The 11,505-nt window shown below is 43.1% G+C and overlaps 1 protein-coding gene across 1 annotated transcript in view; it reads right to left on the bottom strand.

Annotated features, from left to right (window-relative positions):
- Positions 1 to 1,974: 1,974 nt before the first annotated feature.
- Setd2 (SET domain containing 2, histone lysine methyltransferase) overlaps positions 1,975 to 11,505 on the bottom strand; it is a 77,660-nt gene continuing 68,129 nt past the window's right edge. Inside the window, exons 17-19 of the mRNA XM_055601590.1 lie at positions 5,310 to 5,390; positions 3,052 to 3,153; positions 1,975 to 2,752 (exon numbers count right to left, since the gene is read on the bottom strand). Coding sequence (XP_055457565.1) covers positions 2,591 to 2,752; positions 3,052 to 3,153; positions 5,310 to 5,390 — 345 coding nt within the window. The 3' untranslated portion in view covers positions 1,975 to 2,590. The remainder of the gene's footprint in view (positions 2,753 to 3,051; positions 3,154 to 5,309; positions 5,391 to 11,505) is intronic.

Genomic DNA, 11,505 nt, shown 5'->3' with positions numbered 1-11,505 from the left:
GTCCGTCTTTGTTAAAATAAATGGCATTCAGGCATAGTAGCTCACATCTGTCATCCCAGCGCTCAGGAGGCTGAGGTCAGGTCATCACAGGTTTGATGACAGCCTAGGATATAGAGTGAGAACAACTGAAAAAAAAAAAAAAAAAAGTTGGGGAGGGCTGTTAGTTTCATCCTAAGAAGACCCTCAGGCTAATCCCCAAAGATGAAAAAAAAAAAAAAAAACAGAGAAGGCACAGACCAGCATTCTGGGATTATCAAACTCCAGCAGAGTTAGCTGCTGGGACATCAAAGACTGAGTCAGCAATGAGGATAAAACTTTCCATGAACAGACTGGTACACTCTATCCCAATTTGTTAATTTGAACATGAGGGATCTATGGGAGAAGATGAAGACATTCGGGGGATGTGAGGGAGCTACAACAAAACAAAGTAAAACATCTCAAAAAATGTCTTCTAAAACTTGACAGCTAGTTACCACCTCACAAGGAGGCTGCCTCAATCTCCTTGGAAAAACATGAACACTCATTGTTGAAGACACAAGTAGAAAATGTTCAGGGTCAGGTCTGGAGAGGTGGACCAGAGATTAAGAGCACTGTCTGCTCTTCCAGAGGTCCTGAGTTCAATTCCCAGCAAACATACGGTGGCTCACAACCATCTATGAGATCTGGTGCCCTCTTCTGGCCTGCAGGTGTACATGCAGGTAGAATACTGTACACATAATAAATAAATCTTAAAAAGAAAATGTTGAGGGTTGAGTGAATTATGGTCCACTTAACAACAATGTGCTTTAAAGTTATAACTGAGAGAAGACTTTAAATCATTGGTCTGTGGTATCTAGGATTCACATTCATGTCCTGGCAATCAAAGTAGCTTTGTACAACAGTGGCATGGTATTAGGAACTTGAAGATCCAGAGAGACTGGAGAGAGGTGAAGATGTTAAGAACTATGGCCTTTCATTTAAAGTACTTGAGTATCTACACACTTGTAGCTAATCCCCCAGAAGACTTGCTACACAGCATGTATGACCATGAAGTAAGAATTTCTGCCCTTGGGCTGGAGAGATGGCTCAGAGGTTAAGACTACTGTGTGCTCTTCCTGAGGTCCTGAGTTTAATTCCTGGCAACTACATGATGGCTCACAGCCATCTAATAGTGAGATCTAGTGCTCTCTTCTGGTATGTAGGGACACATGCAGGCAAAGTACTGTATAAAAAATCTTAAAAAAAAAAAAAAATTTCTGCCCTCTAATACAGGATGGTAAATGATTAAGTGAAGCTTGCTTGGCCTCGGTCTCACCAACAGTGCCAATTTCTGTAAGGGTTGTAAGGATTAAATGAACATACCCTAATCTTTGAAATGCTTAGCACAGGCCATGGGTGCTCTAATTTCTGATAGGCCTCTGCCTAGCCTTGTTCTCTTCAATGCTGCAATGAGCAGAACTATTTTCCTGAGGAACAGATGGGTCCAGCCTTTGCTGAGACAGGCCCCAGTCTGATATGAACTTCTTCTCTGTGTATAAAACTCACCAAAAAGAGAACCTACTGCTGCGCCTGCATCTAAAGTACACGCACGCTCTCGCCATATGGCAGCACCCATGTTCCTTCTGCTGCTGTCCTTTGCTACTTCCCTGCAGGCTGGGAGAAACCAAATCTGAAGGCAGAAAGATCCATTAACACTCTATGGCCAGGAGGTATCAAGGAGATGACATTTGGCTTTTCTCTTGACTGGCCCACTAACCAAAACAAGCTAGTGGCAATGAGGTCTCAGGACATACTTCCTCTGGTCTGGAATGACTAAAGTGCCACATGAAAACATCTGCCCAACACACAGTAGGACCTGTAGGAAACAAGCTCATAATTAAATGCAGTAGCAAAGATTAATCTTGGACTCCATACACCACTAGCCACAGCCTTTTTCCCTCCAGTGATATCAACACAAACAAACTTGATTAAGTTTTAGGGAACACACATTCCAAGTTCTTTAATTGATTTTATTTTTTACATAAAAAGTTCAGTAAAAATTGGATAAAGTAAAGTGATCTTAAGCAGTAAATCAATCTTATCAACATAGCACAAGGCTGGCCAAAACCACAAGGCAGCCTGCTTTGGAATATTTACATGATAACAAATTAAACCTTGCAGGAGAATTTATACTGTCCTTACAAAGTCTTTCCATGATTCTAACACATAGAGGCTAACAGCAAACAAAAACTCAACAAAAACCAGGAAAAACAAATTATTTTCAATATATTCACATATACATTAAAATATAATACAGATCGTCAGGGTAAAGGGCTTTGGGGGAGGGTGCGCATGGGTCTGTGCGCTGACAGCACCGCCAAGGGGGAGACCCAGACTTGAGAATGGGGTCTGGTGTGGCCAAGGTCTTCTGTAGGCTACTGCCTCTGATGGCCTGTATCTGTTACACCCCAACAGCTCACAACTAGGGGTCGTGTAGACAGAGCTCACTTTTTCGGCTTGAACTGCTCAGGATGATGGGTCATCACATCAGTAGCACAGCCCTGGCCATAGGGTAGGGCGGAAGCCACAGGACTCATCCTTTCTGATCATACTCCTCACCCTGGCCCTGAGGTCACTCTAATTCAGTGTCCTCTTTAGGTTTGTAAACAGCCCCAAACTTCTGCATGTACTTCTTAATGTACTCCTTGGTTTTGTGTTTCACATTCTCATTGCACTCCAGATCCTCAGGGTTCTTACAGTACTTCAGCTCCTTATTCATAACTCCATGTGTCAGCTGTCCAGGGCACAGAAGGAGAGACCACAGACACCATCAGAACGGACAATAATTTGACAGAGAGGACAGGCTTGGGATTAAATAAAAGGGTAGGTTAGGGCAAGTGCAGGGGCACAGGGAGAAGAAACCCAGCTTTCAAAGTCTCTTAGATACCTCCTTTCCCACTTCTGAACCTTGCCTCAAAGTCCTAGGCCCCAAGCCCTAGCATTTGGCACATAAACCATCCTTTCTGTTGGAGAGTACCTTTGAAGGTATGTATCTTGCTGAGAACACCAAGAGACCAGAAACAGAGGAAGTACCTTTCGAGCGAGGTGCTTGAAATCTTCAGTCGTGGTGATCCTGCCCACCTTGCAGTCAGGTTTCCGGTAAGGATTCAGGCACTGGACGATGAACTGAGACATCTGCAGACAGAAGGTAGGAGACATACTGCTCAACTGTGCTGATGGGATCAATAGAAAAGGCAGCAAACAGCATACCAGCCAGTCCCCGTTTCCTCCCTCAGGTGCTGGTCTAGCCAGCTGAGTGCTAGGAAGCCAGTGAGATGTAAAACAGTGATGCTGGCCCAGCCCTGGAAGGAAAAGAGCCTCTTAGCCAGACCAAGCAAACCTCACTGAGAGGGGCAGCTGCATGCACCAGCAACAAGATCCTGGCAGTAGCCTTTGCTTTCACCCAAGTAAAATTCAAAGGTTGCGACGGTCATCGAGTTAAGGGTTGAGATCTGTGAGAGTAATTAGGCATGAAGGCTTCTCCATCATAAACAGAGCATGGCCGGGGTTGTAGCTCAGTTGGTAGAGCTATTGTTTATCATGTGAACGCCTATGAAGTTAGTGGCTAGGTTCTGTAGACCAAGGGAGCAAGGTAGGGCAGAGCTAACAGAGCTAACTCCTGAGTTACCAGAAGGCTTTGCAACCCTAGGAACTGCAGGTAGGCATTTAGTCCTTAAGGGATACTTCAAAGCCTGTAAGTACTACTCAGACTGTAACCACTAAAGGCATATGGAAACATGGCTAACAGCTAGAAGGAAGATTCAGGGCAGGACTCTTCAACCCACCATTTCCAATGTCCTCTTCTAGGCTATTTCTATAAGGTTTGTCCTACCCATTAACTCTTAAGAGGCTTCAGGGTTGGGTCCTCTAAAAGTTCTTACAGTGTAAGGTCACGGAGGAGAAAGGGAAGAGGGGCCATTGAACAGGGTAGGGCCTTTCCATCTTTGAAACTCTGTGCCTCTGTTATGTTTACATAAGCCTTTTGAACTACAATTTGTTCAACTGCCACAGCTGGTTCGATGAGCCTTTTACTCAAAAAAAATTTCTGTGGTTGCCTAGCTTTCATATTTTCTCCCTTTCAACCTACACCTCACTTAGTCAACGGTTTGATTATTCTCATCTTAAAATCAGTGGTTTCCTGAACCCACAGACATAATGCTACTACATGAAAGGGTACAATACTGTCTAGCCTTATTTTTAACATCCCTCACACAACCAGTGCTTAAGACTGAGGGACTACTTACGACTTCCTGAAAGAGGTGACACTCTTTCTTGCTTCTGTACACTCTCATGATACATTTGACAAGTTCCCACCCTAGATTGAAGAGCCTTTCCTGATATTCTAATTATTAGTCTCTAGCCCTACCATGGCATGCTTTTCACAGCTGCCATTTTTACAGGTCTGTTAGCTTCAACACACTGAACCTTTCAATGAAGCCTAGAGCTTAGAATCTGGGGGCTGGTGAGACGGCTTAGTGGATAAAGGCACACGTATCACAGTATTGATGTTCTCAGTTTGATTCCCAGGACCCACATGGTAAAAGGAGAGAACCAATTCCCATAGGTTGTCCCCTGACCTCCATACATGTGTCAAGGTCCCCCTCTCCCAACAAATAAACTTTTAGTGTCCCACTGTGTGGGGACAAGACATGGTCAGGATGGAGCAAGCAGTTACTAGGAGTCATCAAAGAAAAAAGTTCTGATCTTAAAAATTTTTCTGTATACGTAACAACAACAGTCCCAGTCTTGTTTATCTGAAGGGCTGTTGTAACAGATAGCAGAGTGCTTACCTAGCATACCAATGCATCATCAGACAACAACTACATAGTCGAATCACATAAGTAAGGAGGCACCTGATACTACAGTAAGCCTAATACTGTATACAGCTTTCCGTTGTCTGAGATGTTATAAAAGGCTCATAGTGAAACAGCAAATGTGTTAGCAGATGGATTCCTCTCAAGCCAATAAGGGACCATTATGGAATTCTTTTTTTTTTTTTTTCTTTTGTTTTTTTTCAAGACAGGGTTTCTCTGTGTAGCCTTGGTTGTCCTGAATTCACTTTGTAGACCAGGCTGGCTTTGAACTCACAGAGATCCACCTGCCTCTGCTTCCCGAGCACTGGGACTACAGGTGTGTAACCACTACTCCCAGATGCATTATGGCATTCTTGACAGGTAAAGCAGCACTATGGGCCAAAATAAGCTAAACCAACTTCAGTGCATGCTTAGGCAAGACATGAAGGGTTCAAGCCAAGCCCAAGGACTATGCTGTCCACATCTTTCAAAGCTTACCTCTTTTCTGAATACTTCTTTGCTTTTCTTTGCCAGCTCACTGGAGGTGTCTGCTTCTGCTGTCTTGGGTTTTTTTGATGTCTAAAAAGAGAAACACAATAGTGCTGACATGAGGTATCAGTTTGGTGATGCCCTTCTTGTTCCAGAACTCATGCCATGTCTTTCTCCCTAGTAGGGCTGACCTGACCAAAGGAGCCCTGGAGGCTCCTTAGCCAATAGTTCCAAATTCTACCCTGACTATGGCCTCCTAATAAGCCTAATTCCAATCTTCTACATTAAGTCAGAGCTCCATCTTTCATGTAGCTATACATTCTTAGTCGTTTCACAGATACTCATTCTCTGTAGGATGTGCAGTATCTAGATTCAAAATAGTTTAACCCTTCTAGGCTCTGACATGTTAGCATTCCAGAACAAAGTTCAGTGTTCCATTCTCAAGATCCTTGGTACTTACCACCTCTCCTCCCAAAGTCGAACTGCCTAGACTACACAGGACAATCTCAACACAAGGAGAAACTCCTTGGAGGCCGATAGTTCAGGAATATAAAGACTAAGGAATTACAGAGCACACCTGTAATCCTAGTACTTGGGGAAATGGAGGCAGGAGGATCAGGAGTTTAAAGTCTATGCTGGTGGTGGACATGGGATGTCAGTGAACAGATGCTAAGATGACTATTATCTTTTTTTCCAAACTGGCAAGATGACGATAAATCCAGAAATACACCTTTCTAGTATTATCAAAGGAGAGGCTACCCAATTCCTCCTACTCGGGCAAGACTAAGAGGTGATGAGCTATCAGGCCCAGCATACAAGCCATGTGTACACAACTAGAAGGCCCTTCCCATGGAAAAAATAATGATGAACATTCCTCTTGGAATACAAATTTTCATGTTCTAGGTTTCTAATAAAAAAAATTATTTATATGCATGAGTGTATACAGATGGGTATCACTTGCATGCCTGGTCCCTCCTGGAGCTGGAGTTATACCTAGTGAGTGCTCTGCTAAGAGCCAACAAGTGTTCTCAACCATTCAGCCACCTCTCTGGTCCCACCTCCCACTCCCTTTCCTCCCCCCCTCCCCACTAAGAAAGGGTTTCTCTCTATAGCCCTGGCTCCCTGGAACTCACTGTGTAGACCAGGCAGAGTTCACAGAGATCTACCTGCCTCTGCCTCCTGAGTGCTGAAATTAAAGATGTTTGCTACCACTGCCGGACTCCAGCCCCTATTTTTATTAACATGTCTATTCATGTTTCTCTGTGTAGATATGTGCACACAAGTGCGGGTGCCCACAGAGGGCAGAGTCATCAGATCCTTTTGGAGCTGGAGTTGATTGTGCTGCTGGACACTGAAGGCAAGTGTCCATATTCTTACTAGGGGTTTAGAGCAGTGCAGTTTTTGGTAGGCTGCCCATGCTGGAGTTCTGTTTCCTCTGTGTCCACAAATAGCACAAACACTCTGGTGCAGAGAAAGCTGTGCAAGTCCCTCTACTTAGACTTGCTTTGGAGAAAGGTGGCTTTTGGGTTGCCCAGAATTGACTTGTAGAGAAAGGCTCTACATATTTACCATCTCTCTACCTTCTTCCTATGGCAGTGGTAGAAGTGGGGCGGAGGGATAAATAGCCCCCGCCTTCTTTTTCTAGGGAAAAAGTGAAACCAAACCTACAAGATAGAGTAAAAACTTTAATCCTTTCTTCCTGAGTCTCCTGAGCACTGGACTGCAAGTGTGCTGCACAGCTTGCTCAGAGACTGATTACATCCCCTCCAGTGTGCATACATCCCACAGTGAGATATCAGGTAGCCAGAGATCCAGAATTATCTCAACATCTGAGCATGGTGGCTTACACTCGTATTAAGCTGAGCAGGAGGATAGCTCCAACTTCAAGAGCAGCTTAGGCTATGCAGTAAGCTTTTGTACAGCTGGGATGGCAGTGAGACTACCTTTGAAAAAAATTATATTTAAACAAGGCAAGAAGAAAACCTATCCCTACATGATCTCTTATAGATCTCAAAAATGAATAAATGTGAGTATAGAAAATGCCTTCAAAATATGACAGCGATCACTAGGATCCTGATCCTAAGAGGCAGGGTTGATGAGGGGGATGTCCTGCCTGCCTCTAAACCATCCATTCTTAATCTGTGGGTCAAGACCCCTGAGAGGTATCTGACAATCCTTTCACAAGAGTCGCCTAAGACCACCATCAGAAAACAGATGTTTATTTACATTATAATTCATAACAGTAGCAAAATGACAGTTATGAAATAGCAACAAAAATAATTTTATGACTGGGGGGTTACCATAACATGAAGAACTGTATTAAAGGGTCACAGCATGAAGAAGGTTGAGAACCAATGCTCTAAATAGAATGTAGTTTCAGAAAGCTTAAGTGATTTGGGACCTAGATTTGTAGCTCGGTTGGTAGAGTGCTTTCCTAGCAGGCAGGAAGCCTCCCTAGGTTTCCTCCTCAGCACTATATCACTTGTCATGCTCAGCGTTTAGATGCAGGCTGCTCTTCCAGAACCCATGTTTGATTCTCAGCACCCACATAGCAGCTCACAAACATTTATTAACTCCAGTTCCAGAGCACTAGATGCCCTCTTCTGGCCTACAGGAGCCCTAGGCACACAAGTGGTGCACAGACATACATGCAGGCAAAACATACACATACAGAAAGACAGCTAAAGAAAGCCAATGCATGAGACTAGGGGTGGTTCAGTGGTTAAGAGCATTGTCTGCTCTTCCAAAGGACCCTGGTTCAACTCCCAGCACCTACATGGCAGCTTACTCCAGTTACTCCTGTAACCTGTAACTCCAGTTCCACAGGATTTGATACCCTCACACCAACAATGTAAATAAAAGTAAAATGCAATGCACACTTTCTAATTCAAACCTGACTTGGCAAGACTAGGAGAGCTCAAGCACAATGTACTGGGCTCAGACAGGGAGCACTCAGGTGCCTTTGTTGCTGAGCAGCCAGGACTGGGGAAAAAAAAAAAAGGTATGAAGGACACCAGACTTGTACACCATATACATCATGACATAAAACTAAGAATTCTTGGGAAAAGTGAAATCCATGAGCTAACCATGTTGTGTCTGTATGGCATGGGAATCACTTCAGGGACTAATACTTACTTAGGCCCAATGCCAGGCAAAGGAGCAAAGTTAGAGCCAAAGACAACACTTATTACTGAGATGAAAAAATTTGGGATCCTCCCAATTCCCCAAAAGTTCCACTAGATATTTTAGTATTTCTAACAATAGACTTCTATTGCCTGTGAAAAGTCTTTAACACCCTAAAAGACATTTGAGACTGGACCAAATAGGCATCAGCTCATGACAGGCTAGAACACATGCCTGTAGAGGAGGCAGCCTCACTGAGTCTGAGAAACCACTAAAGCAGGGTGAAGACTCAGACACAAAAAAGCAAGGCACTGTCAGGCCCTCAGCAAATAATGTTTGCTTCTTCCTTAATTTGGGTCATATAATGTGTCAGTCAATGGAAATTTTTGGTGGGAGCCTACGTAAGCAACAGTCAGATGAACACAGAACAAAATGAGCAAAAGGGCTTGGAAGAAAGCCAAAGCTCACTGCTTTAGAAGTTGACCCTGCTGTTAGCCTTTATCTACAATACATTTGACTTCCCAGGAGATCTTGTTTAGAAATGATGAGAGAAGTCTCAGCATCTTCATATTACTGGGGCTTTGAGTTCACCTGCATTCACTCACAGGTAGCCTTAAGCTTACTGTGTGGCTCTGGTACCCACAAAGAAAATGAATGTTACAACAAAAGCAAACTCTGTTCTTTATTAGACATGAAGACACAATTAGGTCAAAAAGCCTCTGTGTCTTTTAAAGGAGGAAGAAGGCTTAAGTTACAGAAAGGGGCTCCGAAAATGTGAGAGCACAATATTACTCATCTGCTCTCTTTTCTCTCCTGAATTTAATTAAATCCTCTTTAGAATGTGAAGTATAAAAGATTACTTAATGAGAAACTGTATGTTTGGTGGCAGCATGAATCTGGAAGTAGAAGCTGAGTCATCAAGAACATGTACTTGGTTCAACCTAAGTCCTCCAACATAAAAATTTGGCTGCACATTAACTGCGAAGTTAATAAAAATAAAGATGATCCTTCAGAACACAGAAACTCGTCACACTGTTTTATAGTTGCTACCACTCACAGAAACACCAAAATACCACTGCACTGGTGCTTCTAAGTAAGGTTGCTGTTTGCTCCTTAATTTGTAAAGAACAACAACAAAAACCAGAAAACAACAAGCTAGGGGAGGGAATGGCAGAAAAGAAAGCCTAAAGAACCAAATTCTAGCAATGGTGTTTCAAAGGAAAGCAGAAATTACAAAATACCTGGAACTAAAGTTCTTTAAGACATGACTTGGAACTAGTGGCCTCCACACATATTTCACCTACAAATGCAAGGCAGGCCTGGAGCTTTCTCTCTTTACCCTGGCTGCTAAGCGGCCATACTACCTAAGTAACTGAAACCACCTCCTCTATAGAGACTGGCATTCTTTCTGACAATCTTTCAAAAGTGACTTCTGGGTTCCTTTTTCATTACTTGTAAGTGATACTGAATTAAACCATTTTGCAAATTACTCCAAATCATAAAAAGGACAGAACAGGATCAACAACTGAAAAACCTCTTGGCTGCAGATCCTACCCTTTGCAACTTCTTTTTTAAAACACAGGGACACCTACGAAAACCTTGGGATGAACGTTAATCCAGGAGGTAGAAGCAAATAAACTGCTCTCTCTCACTTGTGCAAGCAGTCAACAAGGTTCAGTTCTGAGGTTCTCAAAGGGAAGGTTTGACTTAACACTCACCACATGATGGATGATGGAAGAGAGTACAAGATGATCAAGAGTAGGGAACAACACTGGAGGGAAACAGAGAAGGAAGGCTCTAGTAGATGCTTAGTCTAATCATCAAAAGCTTTTACTACCACCCAGCACTTTTCAAAGAATCCTCTGCCCATTGCACACCTTTCCCTAGTTTGTTGTACCATAACATTCTCTATTGAGTACCAGAGCCACACAATAAGTTTAATACAATCGCCAACTAAACCAGATGAACTCAAAGCCCCAGTTTGGGTTGTGAAACACATATACACTTATGTTTCCAAGAAGCACCAATTTATTGATGATTCAACATGAATTCAATGCCAGGATTCCTAGTCTGAATCCCGCAGGGAGCTCAAAAAGCTCAAATTCCACAATCGTATTTTCTCTTGTTCTTTCCTCCTTCATTCTTGATACTTAAACTGAATGATGAGACCTTCTCCACCTATGCTAAAACCAGACACTATTGGGCCATTTTTGCTTCTTCCTTATCCACTTTGCTTAACACCTCCCTCCCCACAGGGCTTTTCACGCAGCCTTGACTAGTCTGGAGCTTGCTGTGTGGACAGGCTGGCCTCCCGCTCATTGCGCTCAGCCTGCCTCTGCCTCCTCAACCCTGGGATTAAAGTCAAGTGCCACTGTATCCAACCTGGTTTGCTGAACTTTAAAAATACTTCTGAAATGTCTTGACTCTTTTTTTTCTTCTTAGTTCTTCATTTTGTCAAAATGCTGTGCCTTGATCTGTCATTGTTTCAAACAAGCCTGTTTCACTAGAGACACACACTTGTTTTGATTCCTCTGCATCAAATATACTTCCTAGCTCTCAAATACCTATCACATGTTAATCTCATTGGTAGCCCTCACACAATTTATCCCTGGCATACTCCCCAGGGTGTGTTTTGTTTGCCATTTTCGGGGCCATGTTCAGAACAGAGCCCAGGCTGACTTGTGCTAAGTAAGCAACTCTTCTCTTCTGTGTTTCTGTCTTGCTCAGTACGTCACAACCAAATTCTTTTTTTTTTTTAAAGATTTATTATTCATACAGCATTCTGCCTACATACTAGATCTCACTATAGATGGTTGTGAGCCACTATGTGGTTGCTGGGAATTGAACTCAGGACCTTTGGAAGAACAGCAAGTAGTGCTCTTAACCTTTGAGCTACCTCTCCAGCCCCTCAAATTCTTACAATACCAAGTTTTTGAATGTTTGCAATTTTGCTTTTACGATTTTGCAAAACCAGTCTCAAATGCTCAGCTCTTTTTCCTTCTCATTTTTTCATTTCTTCCTTCCTTCCTTCCTTCCTTCCTTCCTTCCTTCCTTCCTTCCTTCCTTCCTTCCTTCCTTCCTT

The sequence above is a fragment of the Psammomys obesus genome, unplaced genomic scaffold (assembly GCF_907164565.1).
Source record: "Psammomys obesus unplaced genomic scaffold, mPsaObe1.curated_primary_1811, whole genome shotgun sequence".
NCBI lineage: Eukaryota > Metazoa > Chordata > Mammalia > Rodentia > Muridae > Psammomys > Psammomys obesus.
Note: the sequence above shows the minus strand (reverse complement) of the source record. Positions and strands in the feature narration are given on the sequence as shown.